This window comes from Diplotaxodon limnothrissa, linkage group LG14 (assembly GCF_057381915.1).
Source record: "Diplotaxodon limnothrissa isolate DT_005_m linkage group LG14, D_limnothrissa_male_GT1.1, whole genome shotgun sequence".
In the NCBI taxonomy this organism is placed as follows: domain Eukaryota; kingdom Metazoa; phylum Chordata; class Actinopteri; order Cichliformes; family Cichlidae; genus Diplotaxodon; species Diplotaxodon limnothrissa.
The window spans coordinates 37,602,758-37,627,519 of record NC_140609.1 but is presented as its reverse complement, the minus strand read 5'-3'; the positions used below and the strand labels follow the sequence as shown (position 1 = coordinate 37,627,519).

General features: G+C 41.1%; 1 protein-coding gene across 1 annotated transcript; it reads left to right on the top strand.

Annotated features, from left to right (window-relative positions):
* Window positions 1–117: 117 nt before the first annotated feature.
* Window positions 118–24,760, top strand: LOC146619376 (cullin-5-like). Its single transcript, XM_085371210.1, has 19 exons — window positions 118–165; window positions 2,963–3,072; window positions 6,551–6,650; window positions 7,261–7,437; window positions 7,975–8,116; window positions 8,428–8,573; window positions 8,756–8,836; window positions 10,404–10,497; window positions 10,908–11,038; window positions 11,455–11,562; window positions 12,211–12,275; window positions 12,382–12,514; window positions 12,607–12,738; window positions 13,562–13,685; window positions 13,895–14,070; window positions 14,927–15,088; window positions 15,999–16,117; window positions 16,298–16,421; window positions 17,389–24,760. The coding sequence occupies exons 1-19, from the start codon at window positions 142–144 to the stop codon at window positions 17,581–17,583; spliced, it is 2,343 nt and encodes a 780-aa protein (XP_085227336.1). The 5' UTR covers window positions 118–141; the 3' UTR covers window positions 17,584–24,760.
* The last annotated feature ends 2 nt before the right edge of the window (window positions 24,761–24,762 follow it).

Below are 24,762 nucleotides of genomic sequence, written 5' to 3'. Positions count from 1 at the left end.
CCTTCGTGTGTGTGTGAAATAAGGTTTCTGGGAAGATTTCACAGTAAAAACGCTCCTTTTGTGCGGGCTGACATTACCTAATGCTGAGCCGGCTCCAGCAGGAGTCTCGCGAGATTCTGCGAGGTGATAAGTTGAAGAAACATGGCGACGTCTAATTTGTTAAAGGTAAGAAGCTCTCGAATATATCGCATTTCCTATGCTTGTGCGCACATTCAGTCTCTCCGTTTCAGTGTGTGTTCACGCCTCTAACGGAGATATGTGCTGTCGGTGCCGTGTTTTGCATAAAAGCGCGCTAATTTTTAAATAAACGGATTAAATGTACAAATAGGTGCGCCTGAAGTCACAGTTGTCACCGCTGTCGTCTGTCCGGTGTTAATATCGGAGTCCGTTTGCCCCGGTATTCGTGTATGGCTCCAGCAGAGCAGAAGCAGAACCGAGCCCGTCTCCTGCGGTTCTTAACTCGAGCCAAACCGTAGCCGTTAGCCGGTCACCTCAAGCCGGCGACGACGAACCGACAGCCGGAGCCAGCTTGAAGCCAGGGAAACACGGTTCGGGGAGAAAATCAACCGACAGGACATCGCGTCAACCCCGCAGCTCAACCGTAAATACGTTTCTTTTGGCCAGGTCTTTATTCTTAATTGGTTTTAGCGATCTAACAGCCGGTAAACCGACACCCTCCCTCTGCAACCGAAACCTGCTAAATCTACAAAAGCCTCCATTAAACATAATGTCTTCCAGCAGCAAACGTTAATAACACACCGGGCTACCTATGACAGAGGCGGTCAGGTCGGTGCTGAACATAATTATCGACAGGCGGCTCCCCTCCCATCTGACCCTTGACCCTAACTGCTGTCACACTGTTGGGAGACTTGATGAGCAAACACACGTGCTGTTTTTCAAGCAGACTTGATCTCTCCAGTGTGTCCCAGTGTGAAGGAGCAGGAGCTCTGCTTTGAGTGCCTCCTAAATCACAGAGCCCCTCACCTTATCCCTGTCCATAAGGCTGAGCTCATACACTCTTCAGGGGAAGCTCATTTCCGGCGTTTGTATCCACAATCTCATTCTTTTGTCACTACCCAGAGCTCATGGCTTTAGGTGGGGGTAGGAGCGTAAATTGGTCAGGTCTGTGTCAGATTATGAGCTCCAGAGGATGAGCAGCATTCTCTCTGCACCACAATTCTCTGATTTTACGGTCCAGAGGTTGTTGAAAAGGCCAAGAGGAAAAATCTTGAGGTCGGGAGCTTTTCCCTCTTTCTAAAACAGCCTGGCTTAAATACAGCGAGCATAGCCCTGCACATTTGAACAGAAATGTGACAAAGTGCTGAAATGTATCAAAGTCCATGAATGTCCTTAAACATTGCAGAGTGCTTAAAATCGAGTCATTCTTCCAAAAACCTTGCTTTGATTGCTTAAATGAAGTGTTAGATGGGCAGATATGAAGAAAGAGTATGAGAAGTGCTCCAGTACTCTAAATCTGTGGTTCCCAAATGATGTAAAACAACCAATATTTTATTATTACTGTGTAAGATGGCATATAAAGTAATGTAACAGTACACAGTCATTTCCCCTGGGGGAGAAAAAAGAGAAAACCTTTGTCATAGGTAGCTCGGTCTGTTTGCATAGTTACTGGATGATGGGGATTATGAGAGTGAGAGACAAACCAGGAAGTCAAAGTGGGTGTAACAGGATCATTTTGTTTTGGGGTTTGTTTTGCGTGTGGCTCAAACCACAGCTAACTACCAGCACCGATCACCCGTCAGCTAAAGAAAGAAAAAAAAATGTTCACAGAGGGCTGGAAAACCATTTGGTGGATGGTTTGAAACTGAGCAAAATGAAATAAATTAGGTGATGACAACAGCCTGCATGCTAGTGGAGGTTCATGCCGACAAACCCAGGTTCATGCTGTTTTCAAATGGCTAAATGTTACCTAATCTTACTAAGATCAAACTGCTGAAGGGAATTCAATTAAATTGATCACAACATACATGAATTAAGACATAATTATAGATCAGAATTTGTCTTTAAAACACACATTGAAGGTTTGTGTCCAAAATGAATGTTAAGTTTTTGGGGGTTTTAACAAATAATTACTACTTTTGAAAAAGAAGCTTTTTTTTATGTTATTAGATTAGAGTGGATCATCTGCTCCTAAAGAATAAGATGATGAAATTTATTATACGTTATAATTATTTATTCCGCTCAAATAAATGGAATGGTGCATAGCTCTTTAAAAGAAAAGACAAAATGCAAGTACAGCTAAGTGGTTGTCTTTTCTCACTCGCTTGGGTTGGTTTCCTCTTATCTGTGTACGTGTAAAAACCGTAATCAGTGAAGCCTTTGTTTTCGTGATATTTAACACATATTTGTCCCCAAAGTCAGGACAGAGTTGGGGCTCAAAGCTTTTCAGTTTGTTAGAAATCCACACAAAGAGCTGAAAGAACTGGTGGCTGTGGTAGTCTTTAAATTAAGAAATGAAACCGAACCTTTCTGTTGCAGTCAGTGGTTCTGTGTGGCTGTTGTTTTTGTGCCATTTTAAATCCCTCTCACCTGAATAAATAAAGGTTAAAGCCTATATTGTTCTGATACATTAAGTCCTCCTTATAGTGTCTCTAAGTTTGCACAGATGTAAATACAGGTGTGTGTTCAAACACTGATTTGAACTTTGCTGTGAGTTTAACAGAAAAAGTTTGAAAACCTCTGCTCTAAAGTCGTCTTTTCCTTCTTCCAGATCTTATATAAATGTGTGCAGCTGAACAGCAAATGTTACCACAGGTGTCACACGAGTGTTTAAAAGTCTTGCTTATGTAAAAATATTAAAAACTTCACTGCAGTGACTGGCCTGTGGTCGTTTGTCTGTATTTGTGTACGTCTGCCTAGTCTTGCTTTCTGTCTTCACGTCTCTGTTCTCATGGCTGTTTTTCTTCTTCCTCCTACTCCCATCCATCCCATGTCTCTCCTGCAGAACAAGGGGTCCCTGCAGTTTGAGGACAAGTGGGATCTGATGCGGCCCATCGTCCTCAAGCTGCTCAGACAGGAAGCTGTCACCAAGCAACAGTGGTTCGACTTGTTCTCGTAAGTGATGCTGTTTTGCTTTGTCCGTTAGTTACACAGCAGCTGCTGACGTTTCTGGAAGCAGCTGCTTTATTAGTTCATTTTCATGCAGGTGTTCTTCAACGGGTGTTGTTATAGTTCTGCAATGCTTTCACAGGTCCTGCAGATCTTTCAAAACTCTTAAAGCTTCTGAATCTATAGAGCACAACAGTGAGATTCTGGAAGTAAAAATCCAGTTCACGTCCTCCACAGGAATTTTGATAATGAGCCATAATGTTGTAACCACGTGAAGTGGACTGAAATATTGTGAAATGCTGCTAGGCGCTCCTGTAGAAAGCACACGTCCATACGATATCAGCTGTTTTAACCCAAAAAAAGACATTTTATTTGTAATGTCATGAAGAACTGTTTGACCCACAATTCTAAATTTAAATAACGACTGATTGGTGCAGGTTGCTGTTACCATGGAAATGTTTAAACCAGTGCACGTCGGGTCACTTAGTGAACGCAAAACTTCAGAAACTGCAAGAGCGGTGATTAGTCGGGAATGAAGCTCTGCAGCATATCGGTCCGAGGCTATTTTTACTGCACACACCACGATAATGAAAAGGAATAAACTCCAGAAGGCTGGAAGTCGTTCTCTGTGGAATCTGGGATTTGTAGTCCTTTATGTAATGAGTTGTTCCTTCACAGTTAAAAGTAAGTATGCACATGGTTTTGTACAATTTTTTTTCCCAAATCACATCTTTAATGGTCATGATGCAAATCGGAGCAGGTTGGTTTGTTCAAACTTTAAAAATCTTCTATTTAGGATTTTCCAAAAGGTCAGTGGAGAAAGTAAATGGGGAAATTCACTTCTACATACGGAGCCCTTGAGAAAGTGAGCCGTCACTGTTGTTGCCCTCTGTTCACCTAAAACTAATGTATTAATATCAGTGTTTTAAGATTCATTTATTAGAAGTAGCTCAGTGAACAGTTGCTCCTCGGGACGTAAAGTGGGTGGTAATCAGAAGGCCAGATCAATGTGGTATAAATGCCAGCAGTCCCTTTAAATTCAGCCTTTCTGACATGCGTTAGCTCACCTTTTATGTTATCTCTGTACAGAAATCCTTGTGCTAGATTCCAGACTAACCAGTGTGTTGTGGAAACCTCAGAGAAAACTGTTATTCGTAGTTTAGTTACAGGTAACTCTGATATTTCCTCCCATAAAGCACGAGTGGACAGGCCCACCAACTCTGTCGGTTTCTTGAAGGAGGTACAAGTTCCTTTTGTGTAAACATGGGCATTATATGATTTTTTTTTCCCTTTTGTGAATTAAACAGCTAATTGAGATCTTTACTTACTAATGTGTGCCTGTTTCATGTGTGCATGTGTGGTCATGTTGGTGTTACCCCCAACGGGAGACAATAAAATACTTAACCCTATTTTTTGTTCTGCTAAGTCTGTTAGTCCAGAACATTTCTGACGAGACAGCAAGTTTGCAGCTGATGTAGCCCAAAACATCTCAGAGCAGTTTGTTGTTAGTAATAACAGGGACACCTAACAGCTCACAGAGCTGAACATCTGGAGACTTGTTGTTGGTTTTTCTGTTTTGGTAACTATAAAACTGGTCTTGAATTTAATGCACAGTAGCATTAAACATATCTTACAAAGGCTGAAGATGTGGGAATCCTCAAAGTAGTGTGGAGTTTGTGTTTCCATAACCGCTTCATAGAATAGAAAACAACAAGCAGCTGCAAGTAAAACCCACAAGGACATCAAGGCATCTTTTCACCGGTGCTTTGACCTGTTTGCTCATGAAAATATGATGATTTTGTCTTTAAAATTTGTGTTAAATCATAAAAGGCGTGAAAGTAGCAAGTGCTATTTCAGGAATTAAGAGCTGTATAGAGGATTACATTTATATTTAGTAAAGCACTTGTAACAGCTTTGTTGGAGAATTTCATTTATCTAGCCTTCAGTCTTGTCAAAGATTGCAGAAGATCGTGTGATTCATAGGTTAAAAGCCCTGCAAGCCTTTTTTTTGTGATTTTTGCACTATTTAAACTTGAACTGTGGCCAAAAGAGGTGAATAGGAAGTTGGTGACTTGTCATTTGGTATTGAGAAATATGATGAAAATAGCAGAACAGGAACATGGAGAGTTTTACTGCGACTTCTTATCTTATCCAAAGATGTTTAAAGAGAGAGTGGTCCAACAGTTGATGGAAATTTTAGCAAGTTTATAACGTTTCATGTGGAGACAGGAGCTCACAGAGCGTTCATATGTAAGGTGCTTAGTTATAGGTGAGAAGGATTAAATAAACGTGGCGAGCAGGAGAAAGTCCCCAAACTCAGTTATCCAAGAAAACAGCTCAACCCACCATTTGTTGGTGGATCAAACCAGCAAAATGTTGTTTGCTGGTTTGATCCACCAGCAAACATCATTTTCTCCACATCACGCTGGAGTTCCTGGATCCAGAATAATATCTGCATCTGGGCTTATTTGGACTATTCTCTTTTGAACATGAAGGAAACATCTCACAGTTGTTCTTATTTTAATGTGATATGTATTTGTAAAGATATGATGTCAAACCTCCAGATTTTCTTATCTAACCTCATTTCTTAGTGACACAGAGAGCAAAAAAAAATCCTGGATCCAGATCAGGTTCAGGTTTATCACAGTGCAGCAAACTGGGAAGTGAGAAAAAAGAGAAAACCGAAAAAATGGCCTGAACATTTCCAGAACAGCAGGTCCTGTGGTGTGGAGGTGGGGCTTCTTCTAATCAGTTATTATCATCAGTGTTGTGATTGTAACGATTAAAGCCCAGCCTTGGGTTGTCGGGGCAATCTAATGTACTCCTAGTGTCAGTCCAACGCTTGGACTGATGGGAGGGTTGCATCAGGAACAACATCCAGTATAAAATCAGTGCCAAATGAAATATGCAGATCCATCTGCTGTGGTGACCTCGTGGGAAATAAGGGAACTGCCAGAAGTATTTTACTGAGATGTAACTCAATTAAGCACGTAAACAGATTTATTGAACTTAAAAATAATTTTTAAAGTGAATGTCTTTGTATTTTAATTATGATTTAATTGGAAAATAATCATTTGAGCTGAATACAAATGCAGTAGCATTGCAGGGAGTGAATGTTGCACTAAGTTTGAGTAATTTCACAGCCCTGAGCTGCAACACGAGGAGCTTGGATGTTATTAAAGAAAGTTATAATAGAAAGGTGTCTAAACACATGTGGACACAGATGTGGTTGCGAGGGTGGTTTTCCACTGTCATTAAGACCTGTGGGTGTTTTGGGTTAAAGTTTTTAGACTCTCTTGGGGGGTTCGGTGTTTGTGTTAAGCACCTGTATTTGCTTTGTCTTTGCACTTTTTACTGTCAGGCAGCTGATGACCTCTGACCTAGAAAGGAGCTTTATGAAGAAGCTTAGATTACTCTAAATTTAAGTTTACATAAAAAAATTTCAGGTCTAAAGCCTCACAGATGTGCTCTTTCTGTCCTCCAGAGATGTTCACGCTGTGTGTCTATGGGATGACAAAGGACCAGCCAAAATCCACCAAGCCCTCAAAGACGACATCCTCGACTTCATCAAACAAGCACAAGCTGTAAGCAGATAAACTCAGATCATGTCAGGAGGATTAGGCGGAGTCATTGTCCAAAGTTGCCCTTTTCCACATGTTGCATACTCGCTCCTGGCATCTTCTCAGAGCTACGAGTACTGTGATTGGTTTAGAGAAGGGACCTGCTTCAGTAGAGTGACCAGGAGCCTCTTTACACTCACTTGCTAACTGTGATTTCCCCACAACATGTCATGAAATCGGTGATGGGGAGCTGGAAGGTTAAATCCTGTTTCAATGTAACCTCATCAGACATTTGGGCTCTCACATCCAGGTCCATTGTTTACAGTATAAAATGCCTCAAGATGACAGTTGTTGTGATTTAGTGCTATATAAATACATTTTGAGAGTTGGGTGGTTTGGTTAGCAAGCTGCATCCATATACTGTACAACTACAGACACAGACATCTGCTAATTAGTACAAAATAAGAGACTAATCAATTATTAGAAGCAAGCATGACCATAAAACGCATGAAAACCACCAGATGTGACCTTTAATTGTCATGCTTACTCTGGAAAGGGACAAACACAGACATGATGAGTGTGTTTGTTTGTTTGTTTGTTTTCTGGTTGATCCATATCACCTCCGTCTTCGCAGCGAGTGCTGAGCCACCAGGACGACACAGCTCTCCTCAAAGCCTACATTGTGGAGTGGAGGAAGTTCTTCACCCAGTGCGACATCCTGCCCAAACCCTTCTGTCAGCTGGAGATCACACTGATGGGAAAACAAGGCAGCAACAAGAAAACCAACATGGAGGACAGCATTGTACGCAAGGTGAGAGGTCAACATATGAGCTGGGGAACCAGAAGCACTAAAGGAAGCAGAAGGGAAACACGGTGGCTGGTGTGGACGGCTGATTGTGAAGAAAAGCTAAAGAAGCAGGAGGGGATTAGATGAAAGAAGACAAAGCCTTTTATGAACTTTATAAAGTCATAAGTGGAAATCGTTAGTAGGGAGGGCAGATATCAAAGTGGAAGAATAGTAAAAGGCAGAAAGGCTGCGAAAGAAGAGGCTCACGCAGAAGAAAACATTGAATTTTAACTGTTATATGTAGACGGTGGAGAGCAGCTAAGGGTCAGTTAGCCTCGAAATCTCGAATCAGTGAACAGCTTAAAACATGACTCATACGATATTTATTTGATCTCTCTGAGGAAGGTCTCGGAAGTGAGGGGGATGCTGTGGGTGAGGGAGCGTGACTCAGCAAGCAGGAGGTTTTGTTAGAAGCGCTTCATAAATAAATTCGGCTTCACTATTCTCAGGTTGCAGGAAACTGATGGTATTATTGTTTAACTCCCTCCTTATTTTTCACAGCTGATGCTGGACACGTGGAACGAGTCGATCTTTTCAAACATTAAGAGTCGCCTGCAGGACAGCGCCATGAAGCTGGTGCACGCCGAGCGGCTGGGCGAGGCCTTTGACTCTCAGCTCGTGATAGGCGTACGAGAGTCATACGGTAAGACAGGGGGGGGGCATGTGCTCCATCACTGCTTATCCAATTTGTAAAACCCATGAATGGTGGATGTTCAAATCTGCCTCGGAAGAGAAGATAAAATAATGATAATAAAAGCCAAAAACAATATTTTTGAAATCAAAGTGATAAATTTAGGAAAGATAAGGGAAAAAAATGTAAAAAATATACAGTGAAAATGTCAAGTTATGAGGAAACAAACTGTATTCAGCCTTCAGTAGCCCCAAAATGTCATCATAGTTTATAAAAAATCTTGAAAAATATAAATAAACACTTTCTTACTTCTCTCCCACCAGTCAACCTGTGCTCTAACCCGGAGGACAAGCTGCAGATCTACAGGGATAACTTTGAGAAAGCCTACCTGGACTCTACAGAGAGGTTCTACAGAACTCAGGCGCCGTCCTACCTGCAGCAGAACGGTGTCCAGAACTACATGAAATATGTACGCCACAATAGTACTGATGCATATAAAATGATCCCACTAATGAATACGGAAGTCCACCTTAAAACATTTTGAGGACAGAGCGTAGAATAAAGTTGTGCTCCTGGCTTTGTGCATTAATGAAAGCTTTAGCTGTTTGAACCTAATCTTCATTTTCTGTGTTTCTGTGTGTTTCCTTACAGGCAGATGCGAAGCTGAGGGAGGAGGAGAAGAGAGCGCTTAGATATCTAGAAACACGTCGTGAATGTAACTCTGTTCAAGCAGTAAGTGTCTTTAAGAGGAACAGAAGTTCTTTTACTGTCCTGAACGTGTGTTTCCAAACTGTCCCATCATCTGCTCACGTTATATTCAGTGTACTGATGCAGAACATCATAACCGAGCCTGATTGTGCTCTACACATGACACCGAGGTAGGACAGATAAGATTATTGGCCTGTGGAGAAAGCTCATGTTAATTTCTTTGCCTTCATAATTTATGTATTTCTTGATGTATATAACCAACAAATTAGCAGATTTATATTTTTGATTCTATGATCTAAATCTGCACAATAATTAGTATCGATCCATCCAGCCATCCATTTTTCTAACAGCTTATCCAGTTCACGGTCGAGGGAGGGCTTGAGCTCATCCCAGATGACTTTGGGCTAAAATTATTTCTACTAAGAGCTTCTCAAACTTTTGGGAGGCAGGGACTCCTCCTTACAGCGGGTAAAAAGTTTTCGAAGGGCTGCCTTACGATCCTCATGCTGATAAAACTCTTTACGCTTTAGCTTGGCTGACTTCATTTGCTACCACTCGAAGACACATAACCCGTTTTGGTCTTCCATTGTCATTCTCGATAAAGCCAAACTCAAACATAACCGTCGTCATACTTTCTAATTTTAGCTGGTTTGGCTTGGACTTAAAAATGTGTCCATTGGGCTAATTAGCTCAGGCCCGGGTGATGCACATGTATTTATGTGCCACGACGTTTCCAGTATATGGCTCGTGGAGCCCTTGGGGTCCAGGCACCCCAATTTGAGAGCCACTGTTATAATGAATAAATGAACATAGTGAATAAGCTAATTAAAGTTTATTCTGCTACCCGCCTGGATGCTGCAGGCATCGCTGCCAGAAAGAGAGACGGCTTTTTTATTTCTGGAGTTCACCTGAAATCAAACGGCTTTCATTTGACTTTAATTGAGTTGTGCTGTCGCTGTGTCGACACACCTGAAGGTAGAAGGAGATGCTTTTCTTCATGTTTAAGCTTGTTGAACAGGTGCTTTCATGAAGAAAGGGTTGCCATGGACCCTTTACCCCCTCAGGTTTAATTCTGACTGCAGTAAAAAGCACAGCTGGTGCTGACTCAGCTCCACCTGTTTTCACCATCTTGGTTGCCATGCTGGCTCTTTGCTTCAAACTTCTGTTGTTTGTCACATATTTTGTTGTGGAAAAATGGGGCCTGCTTGGGCTCCTAAATATGTTTTGCAGCCTGCGTATGCTTACTTTAACTCAAAACTTCTGACTGCAAGAAAAAAGAACTTGTTATATCTTGTACACCTACGATTTCACCTGTGAAAGTAACAAGTAGTTGTAACAACAACTTCACCTGTGAAGTCGTGAGGAAACAACCTCAGGTCAGCAGCTCATCACTGAACTTTCTCTCAGTCATCCGTTGGTTGTGTTGAACCCTCCCGTGTGTGCTTTCCTTCATCTGGCCTTTCTTTTAGGGTCACTTCCTGTGTTGGTTTCAGTTTAAACTGAATTTCGGGAGTCTTGTTAAATGTACGTGCTGCCTGTTAATTTATATCTTGTCCTAACGGCAGTCTGTATGTTCTGTGTATCCTCACAGCTGATGGAGTGTTGCGTGAACGCTCTGGTGACCTCGTTCAAAGAGACAATCCTCGCCGAATGTCCAGGAATGATCAAACGCAACGAGACAGTCAGTGAGTACCTCAGCAACGTCGCTGCTGAAGTTAACTCTGTTGATTCGCACTACAAAATATAACATCTGCTGAAAATAGTGGCTTTGAAATTCACTGCTGCATCAGTCAGGGTCGATTTAAAGATAGAAACTGCTTCTGCTCTGGTTTCCTGCATGTAGAGCTGTTTGTTCACCAACCACAGTCAGGGCTCGTGAGCATTTACGACACAAGTTGTTTTTATTAGTAGAAGGATTTATAATTAAATGAACAAGTTCAGCTTACTCTTTAAGTTGGCAAAAATCATTTTGAGGACTTGGATTATGGCAGTCCTCAGCCATCTGGGCTTTCCATGAGCCAGAAAGAGCAGGAAGTTTTAGTTTCATCCCACGTGCTTCTTGTCCAGTGTGTGACGCTGCTTTTCTCTGGAGCAGAGCTGCACCTCATGTTTTCACTGATGGACAAGGTTCCCAACGGGATCGAGCCCATGCTGAAAGACCTGGAGGAGCATATCATCAGTGCTGGACTAGCGGACATGGTGGCTGCTGCAGAGACTATCACTACTGTACGTGCACAAACACACACTTTAGCAACCACGGTCACTCGAGGAAGAATCAGTCAGTTCCTGCAGCTGTTCCCCTCAGAGTCGGCTCAATGTTTTTTATTTAATGAAGCCATGCAAATACATTTAACATAGTTACAGGTGTACGGGTGAAATCTGGCACTTTTAAAGTTGCTCTTTTTCTTTAAGTGCAAGGTTTGGACTCCTTTGTTGTACTCGGGAAACATTCATAGTATGAATAAACCTTGCATGGCTTCATTTAAGTGGGAACCTTTTTGAGATTTGAAATCATTTTTTGTATTTTTTATGGAATGAGCCGTTTGTTGGCATGTTTGAAAGATGAGAGATGAAAGTTAATATTCGAGGTCTGCTCTGACAGCATGCTCAGTCATTTTTAATGTGTGTGTGTGTTTGTCCAGGACTCTGAAAAGTATGTGGAGCAGCTGCTGACTTTGTTTAACCGCTTCAGTAAGCTGGTAAAGGAGGCTTTCCAGGATGACCCACGCTTCCTCACAGCAAGAGATAAGGTCTGTTTTATCTGACTTCCAAAGAAGTCACTCCTTTAAGTTTAAATATCCAGTGATATTTAAATGAGAATGTGCAGGCCTGTGTATTCCTCACAGGTCAGGGTCAGGTGCAGCGTTTGGGCTGGTATTTTGGTCAAAGTTCATATGAACAGGTTTCACTTTTACAGTGTCGGTGCTACAGCACAGCTTCAGAATAGCAGGAGGGTTCTACACGAATACTCCAGGTTCATAAGAACTTAACTGTAGCTTTATTTATCCAATGTAATCCACCGGGAAGAAAAGTGATCCAGTGTTCACACATGTGGATTCATCGTACTGTCACATCCTGATCTGTGCTGATTCGAGGAGGTTTCTGCTAAAATAAACAGAACATCTTAAATCAGAGCAGCATGGACTACTGGAGGTGGGGGCTGCTGGGATCTCTGTTAGGGTTACAGTAGAAATCAAACATCACATGTTATTTTGTTCAGCTGTTAGCTGGTTTATCAAGGACTTCGGGAATCTTTAGTCTGCTGTGCTTTTGCTAAAACCACTAGTGAAGAAATCAAATTGTTTCAATTTATTGTCTGAAATGGAAAGGCTTTAGGGCTCTTTGGTATTTTAAGAATTGTTTTTCTCATTGCGGTGGTATTTTCTGTTACCTCGCAGGCTTACAAAGCGGTCGTCAATGATGCCACAATCTTCAAACTGGAGCTGCCGATGAAACAGAAAGGGTATGTTTGGCCACTGTGGGTCTTAAATCGCTCGTCGCTGGTTAAAACTGGTCACAGTGTGTGTGTGTGTGCATAAATGTGTGAATGCATTTCCTTGTTGAATCAGAGTCGGAATGAAGACTCAGCCGGAGTCGAAGTGTCCGGAGCTGCTGGCAAACTACTGTGACATGCTGCTAAGGAAAACCCCGCTCAGCAAGAAACTGACCTCAGAGGAAATTGAGCTCAAACTCAAAGAAGTGGTGAGTCTAATCTCAAAGCATATCAGTCCATTTATGACTTCCCCTTCTCTCGTTCTCTCGCAGATTCATGCTTTTCTCTCCCCTCCTTGCAGCTCTTGGTGCTGAAATACGTCCAGAACAAAGACGTGTTCATGCGTTACCACAAAGCTCATCTGACCAGGCGCCTCATCCTGGACATTTCGGCCGACAGCGAGATTGAAGAGAACATGGTGGAGTGGCTGAGAGTGAGTTCAGCTTTTCTTGAACTTTCAGCAGCAGAGTCATAAAATCGCTACTGATTTCAGCGACATATTAACATATGTATTAATATCGCATTAATATATTAATGCAGCAAAATTCAATTCAGTTTTATTTATACAGCACCAAATCACAACATCAGGCACTTTATATTGTAAGATAGACCCTACAATAATACATACAGACAAAACCCAACAAGCACATGACCCCCTATGAGTGAGCACTTTGGCAACAGTGGGAAGGAAAAACTCCCTTTTAACAGGAAGAAACCCCCGACAGAACCAGGCTCGGGGAGGGGCGGGGCCATCTACTGCGACCAGTTGGGGTGAGAGAAAGAAGACAGGATAAAGACATGCTGTGGAAGAGAGACAGAGATTAATAACAAGTATGATTCAATGCAGAGAGGTCTGTTAACACATAGTGAGTGAAAAGGGTGACTGAAGAAGAAATACTCAGAGCATCATGGGAATCTCCAGCAGCCTACACCTATTGCAGCATAACTAAGGAAGGATTCAGGGTCACCTGATCCAGCCCTAACTATATGCTTTAGTATAAATTAAAGTATTAAGCCAGTTTTAAGTGCTTTTATCATTTCTAGGGTGTCCTGTAAGTGATTTATGTTTTTGTGCTTATGCAAAACATCTGCTCTTCCCGACGCAGAAAAACTGGTTACTTGATAGAGACGAAGGCTTTGGTTCTTTTAAATATTTTATCACATCATGCCATGTGATGTAAATCTGATGTTTAACAATCAAACTACCCGTTTGTCTGATTTTATTGCTTCCTTTGTGTGTCTGTGTGTGGCTGTAGGAAGTGGGAATGCCTGCTGATTATGTGAACAAGCTTGCCAGGATGTTTCAGGACATCAAGGTGTCAGAGGACCTCAATCAGGTCTTCAAAGAGATGCACAAACACAACAAGCTGGCACTGCCAGGTAACACACACACGCACTGTAGCATACAGCGCAACTATTTTTATGCTAACATGCGTTAGCTATGACATATGTCTGCGATATTATGTGTAGCATGGTGCCGCACATGTCTCAAACAGTTAAAGCACATTTTGATTATGACGTGTCACGTATTAAACCGAGCGTAAACGGTTTCTCTTGATTATTCACTTCATCTTTTCCTCTCCGTGCAGCGGACAGCGTGAACATTAAGATCCTGAACGCCGGCGCCTGGTCACGAAGCAGTGAGAAGGTTTTCGTCTCGCTGCCCACAGAGCTGGAGGACCTGATCCCCGAGGTGGAGGACTTCTACAAGAGGAATCACAGCGGTCGGAAGCTCCACTGGCATCACCTCATGTCCAACGGCATTGTGAGTGTGTGGAGTAAAGCAGAGTTCCTGCTGCCATGAAGAGCGGAAAACACGAATCTCCTGGAAACTAAAATCTGAATACATTTTTCTGTTTTTCTCATCTCTTCTTTGTTTATCTGTCATCCATACAAATTTGTTCAAATTTTTTCTGCATGTGCAAAAAACAGGGCATCTTCCTGTCTGTACATTTCAGAATTAAAGCCCTAGAAATATAGCAGTGTGGGAGATTCTGGGAATTTAAATTAAATTAAATTTTTGATTTTTACAAATTAGGAAATAGAAGATTTTTGTTTCTTAACGCCTTCTGTTATGAAGAACGCCTGATATTTGGAGTTAAGGGAACTCTAAATCTTCAATTTTATTATCAAACAGGACTTTTATAAGAAATTTGGATGCAAGAATGTCCATAAACGTAAATAATTGAGAAAAGAACTGGATTAAATAAAAAGAACACAAGTTATTGAAAATATCCTTTTTAAATGATACTCATGTGTGCACACCTGAGCATTTTCTCACGCTCGGGTGATACTCTCTCAGTTTTACTCATATTTTCATGAACTGTTCTCCTTCAGACGTTTGTTATCTCTGTGATCTTTTTTCTGGTCACCTCTGTTTACACTTTCCAGTTTTCAAACAGGGATTCTTTGGGTCATATGGAAAGTTAGAAAAAGAGTTTAACTTGACAGTCTTTTGGAAGTGCTGGTTGAGACTACTGGAGAGTTATTCTGGTGTATTTTTTAGCAACTTTTGTTTACAGCCTGCTGCTGCCCACCTTTCTCTTTAGAAGATATCGGGCTACCAAATCAGCACTGACACTCGCCTTTCCTTCCTTGTCCTTTGGTTCTGCTCTGATCAGATCACCTTTAAAAATGAAGTGGGGCAGTACGACCTGGAGGTGACGACGTTCCAGCTCGCCGTGCTGTTTGCCTGGAATCAGAGACCCAGAGAGCGAATCAGCTTCGAGAACCTCAAACTGGCCACAGAGCTGCCCGACGCAGAGCTACGCCGAACACTCTGGGTCAGACCGAATTTCTCCACTTACAAGTTAGACGAGAAATACAGAGGATTTAAAAGTTACTGAGGTTACATCAATTCTTCGTAACTTGTAGTAGAGATAACGCTGCCTGTATTGCAAAGCCATCCACCCAGTGGAGACGGCAGATGTTTAAACAACACTGTGATTTGGTTAAAACGTGAAAAGACTTCTAAAATAAAAGGGAAGATTGTGTCTAACTTTGTTTGAGAAGTGAAAGGACATCTATTCCTTCTCAACCTTTGGACAACAGGCAGGTTTGAACTCAGAGTCAGCTGTGCTCAGCGCTGTTAGCACTGCCTGTACTACATTTTTATTTTAAGACTCTTAAGATTAAAAATGTCTTTTGCAGCAGTGCCCCGGCAAAGGCAGGCATCGGGTCAACCAGCAGTGGTTACATAGATTAATAATGCATGCAACAACACGGAAGAAGTTTAAACATGTAAGATCATTAATGAAAATACTACATGACATAAAAACATAGTAACAGGTAACTGTCACAGTTATGCCACAAGGGGGCAGTAATGTTCCAGCAGCCATGAAGTAACTGTCTGCAGGTCAGTTAAAATGAGCTTAATGCTGTTTAACGTGAGCAGCTCTTTTAGGTTTGGTTCATTTTGCAACTAATTCCACAGAGAAGGAGCCTGTGAAAGCCTGTCTGTACGTCTGCAAGTAAGATGGGAACAGACCAAGAATGGACTTATTAAGCGTACACCAGTAACCGATTCTAGGGAAAGAAAAAAACATCCTAGAATGAAACTTAGCAACAGTTATGCCCACAGAAAATCAGTGGTGATTAAATAAGAGTCAAGCTGTCCTTTAACACGCAGTATTTGTGGCTGATGATGATGATAAAGTTTAACTTCAGGTCTCCTGCTCTCTCCTCACTGTGCAGTCTCTGGTCGCCTTCCCGAAGCTGAAGAGGCAGGTGTTGTCTTACGACCCCCCGGTGAGCTCACCCAAAGACTTCACAGACGGCACGCTCTTCTACGTCAACCAGGAGTTCTCTCTCATGTAGGTCTTGGCATTTATACAAATCTTAACCTCGGGAAATGATGTGGACATGTTTAAATGTTTCATTGTTATTATAATCCACTCATGTACGGAGTAACTAAAGCTCTCCTCTATATCACCGCTGTGTAAGTCCCAATATTCAGATACTGATCTGTGTCTAAATGTTGACATTTTTCTCAGTAAAAACTCCAAAGTTCAGAAGCGGGGAAAGATCAATTTGATTGGCCGTCTGCAGCTGACCACAGAGCGAATGAGAGAAGAGGAGAATGAAGGAATCGTTCAGCTCAGAATACTGAGAACTCAGGTACGGGAACACTCCACCCGCACAGACTGTGTGCAGCCTTGATGGCTGCAGGACAGAGATGCTTCAACTCTGCTGCTTCTGTTCAGCTCATCTGGGGCATGAGCAGGTTACGGCTCGACAACAGTGCTGGGTGTTGCCGTTATCACATCACATTTTTCATTAATGTAAAGCACAGTCAGGCTTTACTAAATTCACTAATTTCATTACAGTTATACTGATGTCATTACCTGCATTACAAAAGTTGTTCAGTTATCTGGAAGCTGGGCAAGAAAAAAATGAAACAATTTCTTTTCTTCTTCATGTTTTTCACTTGCGCTACAATCAGCTGATTTCAGTTTGTATGTGGGAGGAAGAAAATTGTGACGTGGTACAGCTTTGAGGAGCGGAGATATAAACATTACTTTTATTTTTATTGAATGAAAAAAAACACAACTTCAGCAAACATCTGCACAGCCAGCATGCTAACGCCAAGCTAGCCAGGAACCCGTTAAGATGTCGTTAAGGTTGAGTGCACTCTGACCTCAGCACAGCAGCCACAGCCTCCGTTTCTACCTGTTTCTACCTACCTTTGTATTCACACGTAAATACTACAAGAAAGTTCGTATGTGTGTCCTCAGTAGTTATCTATGTGGGATTTGTGTTTGTTTATGTGACCGTGCGTTTCAGGACATTTTACAGAGTAATGATAAGGCAATGTAACGGTAAATGTAAATGACTTCATCAGACAGTTAGCACGAGGGTCCATGTGGACGTCTTCATGCCTGTGTGCAGACGCGTCCGTAGAGAATTTACGCCACAATTCACCAAATGCCCATGTGCCTACGAGGCAGACTTCAAAGAGTTAACAACAGGTTAATAACAGGAGCAGAGTATAATCCAGGCTTAAATCAGTACGACCCTCTAAATGAAATGTCGTCCATCCCTGGTCTACACAAAGTTCTAACATTTCCTTTTCTTTCCTCTCCAGGAGGCCATCATCCAAATCATGAAGATGAGGAAGCGGATCAGCAACGCCCAGCTGCAGACGGAGCTGGTGGAGATCCTGAAGAACATGTTTCTGCCTCAGAAAAAGATGATAAAAGAGCAGATCGAGTGGCTCATCGAGCACAAATACATAAAGAGGGACGAGGCGGACATCAACACCTTCATCTACATGGCCTAGGCAGCGAGGACGGAGTGTGTGTTTTGCTGTTTTTTACGACTGGCCTGCATCTGGCGCTTTAAAACCTGCGAGATGAGACAAACAAGGACTTAAAGGATGTGTTTGAAGAAGGAGAAGAGGGCTGGGAGAGCGCTGAAGGACACGGAAAAGCCTTTTTAACAAAAGTGTGGCTATTGTTTGTGTTTGTGAGACGCCAGTGTGTTACCGGAGTGTCATTTCAAGCCGTAGCGTTGAGTCATCTGGCCGTGTGTTTGTCCCTGCTGCCCTCTAGTGTCTGCTCAGAGGAGAGGAACGGCGACGTGCGCCGTCCGCCAGCAGCTCAGAAGAAGAAAAAATAGTGATGTTATTGAATACTTCCTGCCTTACTTTCATCAGCAGTGGACTTCGGAGAAGGAGGTGGAGAAGGAGTGAGGGCAGAAAAGGAGAACAAAGCTGATATCAGTCCTTTGCTTTCACTTCATGCGACGGCTGCCATGTTAGCCGCAGCCATTCAGCATCCCTCCTGTCCTACACTGATCTAATACTCGAAGAGGGAATGCAGAGTGAAAGCTGCCATCGAGGAGGAGAGAGACAAGTTCAAACTACCGAGGAGTATTTTGCCAAATCGTGTGTGTGTGTGTGTTTGAGTGCATGGTGTGTATCTGATCTTTTAGTTGTGCGTGTTTGTATGTGTGTGTGCACTTTCAACAGCATGCTGCTCTATAATTTTTTTTCCCCCTTCAGTGGAGAATCTGTCACACTTTGGTTGTTTCAGAAAGGGTTGGGAATTTAAATGCTGGTATTCAGATTTTTTTTGTGATCCCCTGACCGGGCTGCAGGTGACGTCATCTTTGCAGAGCCTCAAGAACAAAACGAGAAAGTGTAACTGCCCCAGTGTGTGAGGTCTGGACTGTGCACGCACTCAGATGGAAGTTCAGTGTCTAAATTTTTACCTCATTCATTCTAAGAGTGTCTCTGTTTGTTTTTTTGTTTTGTTTTTTTTTGCACAGTTAGAGAAAACCACACAGCTGCTCTGTTGCTTTTACTTAAGGTTTGAATGAGCTGCTGGTGTTTGGACCTTTTTCCAAAGCAGAACACTGTCTAAGTTTGTGTGATGTGTGTGCACCCTTTTGTTCTTCCTTTCTGCCTGAACTCTCAGAAACCTACAAATCACCTTCAGCCCATAAACCTTCATAGTGTTTGAAGCAAAGCAACAATTTAGTCCCTTTAAAGCAGCTCTCACGATTCTGCAGCCATAACTTTAGTTCCGTTATCACCGGGACATAAAAACTATTTAGAATTGTCAGTTTGTCTCTGAATCACAAAAGCCTTTAAAAGATTGGTGACTGCCTCAAAACAAGCTGAACTTATTCTACACACTTGGTCCAGAGCAACAACACGATTGTTTCTCATCACACCAGAGCTCTGAATTTGCTCCATGCTAATGGAGTTGGAGTAAATGATGAAAAAGTGAAAACGTTTCCCTTTTTATTACCATAATGAGGACCTAGAAACACCTGCCACCACACAGTGAAGCTCCAAACGTTTAGGGGGAATTAAATAAAACAAAATCACAGGATGTGTCAGGGGGTCGAACCAAAACAATTTTTAGAGATGAAAGTTGTAAAATTGCAAAGGAAAATATGCAGATGTGCTGTACAGCAGATCCATTACACTTTATATACTTATCATAAATCTGGCACAGGACGACACCTTAAAGAAAAAAGACAACTATGAACTTCCTGTTCAGGCTAATGTGCTATTTCCCTATGTTAAAGAATTCAGCGACCTTTGGGAGGTGACCGCGCACTGCAGTAAACACCATGTTACATACAGTAAAGGCACAGAGGCTGTTTTATCATATTTAACCAAAATCTTAGCATTTTCCATACAATCTATAAACATTTGATAAGCTTATACTCACATAAGGCCAACTTAAATCGAAGAAATGTGTTGAGGATAAACAATAATCCAGTGTCTGATTGGTGCAGGGCACCAAAAATTCCACTAAACGGGAAACAACCCTCTAAAAGTAACGAGTTCTTCTTCTGCTCTTTCTCACCTGATTGTCATTTGGTGCTGTAGCCTCTGCAACATCTTCAAAATGAGTGTGAAAATGTATTTTGTCAGCTGACCGGTCAGTGAATGCGAGATCAGCTGCAGTGAATTATAGAGAATAAAAAGCTGCTGAGGTAAATATGGAGAACCAATCAGTGCCCCCCACCCCTCACAATCAGCAGATGTTGTTTCTGTAAAATTACTTTAGGGAATTTAATGAAGACGTGTCAAACTTTACATCACACTATGTCTGCAACTCACTTAGGGGTGAGTTGCAGACCCTTAAAGTACACAGGGTTGAGTGGAAGATTGAACTTTTTAATTTATTAATTTCCAGCATTTTTCAGCCCTCATAACTCCAGATTAACTTCACTCCACGTGTCATCACCTTAACAGAGTTTTAGTTTTTTCCATGATTTTTGGACACGGAATTATAATAATGTAAATAATGTGTTAGTCCCCGCAGTGAAATTACTCCTCTGCATTTTAATGTCTATAATTCTGAGTAACAGAACCAGGTTTTGGTATCCTGGAGAAAAAGTGCGTTTTGGGTAAACCTTCAGTAGTCATCTCACCATGAGGGATAGGTGGAGGATCAGACCATGCTATGGCATGAAAAGGTTTCATTTTTAGCTATGTTTTGATGCCAAGCTCACCTTCCAGAGGTGATCCCTTCATATTAAAAAAACGTGGCTGATTTTTATCAGTTGCACTGGGAATCTTTTTGCTCTTGTTGAACTGAGAATCAAATCCTGTGAGCAGTGAGGAAAAAGAAAGACGACTGTGAATGTGTGGGGTTGTTTTTTGTTTGTTTGTTTTTTAATATTTATTCTGTATTTATGAGGAATGTTACTTTTTGTCCATTTTTTTTTTTCTTGCCTTGTTTTTGCAAACACGTCTGTTGCCGTTGCAGTACTGACTTAAACAGTACTGACTTAAACAGTACTGACTTACTGACGCTCTCTCCTCTGTTTTAGCCTGCAAAAAAAAAACTGTTAGTCTAATTTATTTCACTTTCCACATAAAGATTTATCTGCAATTTTGTCAAAATGCTGAAGCCGCTTTTAAGTTTGTTACTGCGACACATTGATGTTGAGAATAATCCATTTTACACACTGACGTGCAAAAAAAAACCATTTTAAAAAACGCTGGAGTTTTCGGATTATTGTGAACTCTTCTGAATGCAGTGAGGCCGTCTGCCTCAGGTTTCACCTGAGATGAAACTAACTGCACATGTCAGTCGCATTATATGCAGTTTTATTCTCTATGCACAGGCCTGGCTCACTTAGTTGTTGTTTTTTGTTTGTTTTTTGCAGATGATACCCTGTTGTATTTTTAAACACATTTGAGGACACTGAGGGACTTTAATGAGTTCTTTCTTTGTGTGATCTGTGAGGAAAAACACTCATTTAATTATATTCAGTCTCATCTGTCTCTGTGTTAGTCAGTAGGGGGTTTCCTCCTCTGGTTTTCTGAAGAGAAAAATCTATCCCAAAACTCTTAAGTCTCAGTGCTGGGCTGCTTTATTCTTATTTTCTGTCAGAGTTGAGGAGTTAAACAGTTAAACCTGCAGTAATCTGTCACACAAAGCACAGAGACGTACAGCAGAACTGGCACAAAATCCCAAATATGGTGCACCATCTAACCTCTTATTCCGCTTGTTCCGGTGGTTTTAGAGGTTTGGTTTGCCTATAAAGATCTAAAAAAGAAGAATTGCTCCACGACTATCAGGTCAGCATGCATGATCCCCGTCTCTTAGGATAGTTAAAACCTCTGAGAATCTAATCTGTGTGTCTCGTACTGTGCATGTGTTAAGCTGCTTTACCCTGCTTACAGGTTATCTGCAACCTGCTTTGCAACCCACCAATACTCAATCTCCTTTTTTTGTTTTTAAACTGCTGTTTCAGATTTATTCAGTTTCAGATCCACAGTCATAGGTGACATCACTAGCTGGGTTTATTTATAGGCGTAAATCCTCAAATGCACATACAGCTAACTGGATGAAATGGATCAATAACTGGACCCAGCACACTAAATATTTTTGGGGTGGGTCCTTCCTTTGTTTATTGTTTCTGATAAGCATCTTTTTCTGGTTGAGTTTTAACTTCTGGCCTCAAGGTGTACTGTGTCGTTTTGATTGAAGAAGTTCCAACAATCACAGAAACTTGGTCTGAAAATCATTTTTTCGATGGTTGGTACTCAGAAATGATAACTTGTGAAAAACTAAGAAATTCAAGTTTGTTAATCTGTAGTTGGAGGGGGGAAATGTCACCAGTGAGATTACAGAAGGGCATCAAGGTACAAAGCTGGATTTGTACTTACAAATCTCCAAAAATATTTCAGGCACTGAAACAAAACTTTCAGCTTTGAATCTGCCATTTAATTATTTTTTTCTCTTTTGTTTTTCTCAGACTTCACCTCACTGTTGATAGAAATTATCCTACTGATGCTGAGCTCATAGCCGGGCTAGTGGTTGTCTTCAAAGTTTAAGACTGAAATAACAACCATCCATCCATTTTCTTCTGTTTATCCTTGTCAGGGTCACAGGGTAGCGCACATAAGTGCTCTATCCTGTGACCCCAGCTTGATTCATTCATATAAGCACTTTTATTCTGTGCTTTCTTAAGCATAGTTTTCATTCATCATCCCATGGATGTATTGGAGAGTAGCTTGGGGTTGGTATCCTGCCCAAGGATATTTGGTATCTAGACTGGAGCAGCCAGGGAACCAACAACTTTACAATTATAAGATGACCTGCTCTACTTCCTGACATACAAATCTAAATCTTCTAAATTTAGCTCAGGCATTCATGAATCCAGATGATGTTTGTAATCTTCTCACTTGTTCTGAAGTTTATAAGTTTTAACTCATAATGAGAGGTATGTGCAACAACCAATCCGTCAGATGTATTTGTGGCTTCCAGAGGGTGGGTTACTGTAACTCTGATGTCCTTTCTATTCAGCCCTCACAGAAAATTGTACAAATCCTTTTTGGTGTTTGTGGGTTTTTGTCCTGTTAATTTTTGACATCAGCTTTATTTGTTAATGTTTGCAAGGTTTGCTGCTATAGTAACAACAACAGACGAGCTCAGTCTCACTCACTCTTTGCTTACTTGACAACTTTGGGTTTGAATTCAAAGAAAGTTAAGGCATCCTTCCCTGTGTGGCCACACTTTGAGAAATTTAGAATTCGTTTTCTAATCACTTTAATGCTTTTTGTTTAATATGTCAGTTATGTAGAACTGAACACCTCCAGTTTAACTGAATTTCCATCAGCTTCAGCTCTGCTTTGTATTAAGTGCTAGTTTTCAACTATTACCATGTAAACAGACTGAACTCAGAGGGTAAGCATACCTGTTGCCTGTCAGACTACTGGCTGAACCCGAGCCTCACTTGAATTGTTTATACAGGCTGACAAACTTGAATTTCTTCAGAGGTTTTTCAGTTTCACTGCATCATTTCACAAGCTGTCAGTCTTCAATAAAGGGAACCTTTTATTCTTCTCACTGTATGTCATATACATGTACTGTTAGAAGCTATTTTACTGGCTAAAATGACAGAGTAGTGTCATTTATGACCCCATTATTTAGCTTAAGGTTTCTCTCCTGATCTTTTAGGAGACTATAAACTTTGCATCAGTACCAGATATTATAATAGAAACTCATGAAATGGACAGACTTGTTTTAAATGGCTCTGTCTGTGTTTATCGTACCTATACTGTTTCCCTATCTATGACGTATTCTAAGATATGTCTTAGAACTGAAGAAGCTTCTCTGATGAGGGGTGGAACATCTTCAAGAAAATTAAAACAAAATCCAAGCTCCTTAGAGTACCATGACCTGGATAACTGGGAACCTACACAGACATTTTATAATATTCTTAGTCATTTGTTTATTCATTAGTTTTTGATCATTTTTGTGCAAAAAGGAGTCGACTGGACTCATTCCTACATCAGCTGAGCTGTCAGTTTGGGCATTAAATGTCTGTCTCAGGGCTTCTGCAGCAGTAAATCTTTGCATTATAGCTGTGTTAGCCATGGTTCACTACAAAACATCACAATGATTCATTCCCACTTTTAAGCACAACACAGGGATTAGAAATGGGAATTTACCCATAATGTCTAAAAACATAAATATATTTCCTCACAACTTTCCATGATCTTTACCACACAGGTGGGCAGATTATCTTACAGAAAACTATGAAAGGTTTTCAAAGAAGGAAACTGACAAATTGTTGGGGAAACATTTTTAAGATTAAAAAAAACACAGCAGTAAATATAAGTATTTAGTTGAGGTCATAAAAATTGGATGGAAGCAGATTGTTTTGAGTATGAAGGGAAAGACTGAACGAAAAAAAATAAGAATGATTTCGATCTTCGAGTCATGCAAAGCTACTCTATCAGAACCCAATCATCAAAATATGGAAATAAGCATAAGTGGACGCCTTTAAACTTCCGTAACTTCCAAAGCTAATTCACTCTCTCCAAAAACAAGCTGTTCAGAATGTGAAATTTAAATAAAGAGAATCCCATCATTTCAGTTTGTATCTTTATTTAAACAAAAACAATACAAAGACAACATATCAAATCTTTTTTAATAAACCTTAGATTTTATTTCAGCAACATGTTCCACAAAAGTCAAACCCAACTGCAGAAACATCCCACAGCTCGTTAAATGTATTAATGACATGATTCCCAAAGAAAATGAGGGTTTAAAAAGTAAATATGAGGAAGCTTTCACCACTGTGAAAGGATGTGTGAGTAGAGTTTCAAAGTTTTTCTCAATGTAAAATTTCTTTTTCCAACTAAAAACAAGGGTGTCACCACCTGTGTGATCTCATTTTATGCCCCTCCCCTTTTTTAAAGATATATTGTCTGATTTTTGCATTTTACTCTCGTTTGAAACATTTGGATTAACCACAGCTGAAGTTAAAAGACTGAGTGATTCTTTTCTTTTTCTTTTGGTTGTCTCATGTGAAAACCCGGCCTGCACTGCACAGAAGTCAGATTTTACTGTAGCCTTGTGTGACGACAACACTTGAACTAAACACAATCAGCCACAGCCTGAAAACCAGCTGAATGTTTGCTATGACATCAAGGAAGGACTTTAAAAGTGTGTGTTGGCAATAAAAGAAAAAAATCAAA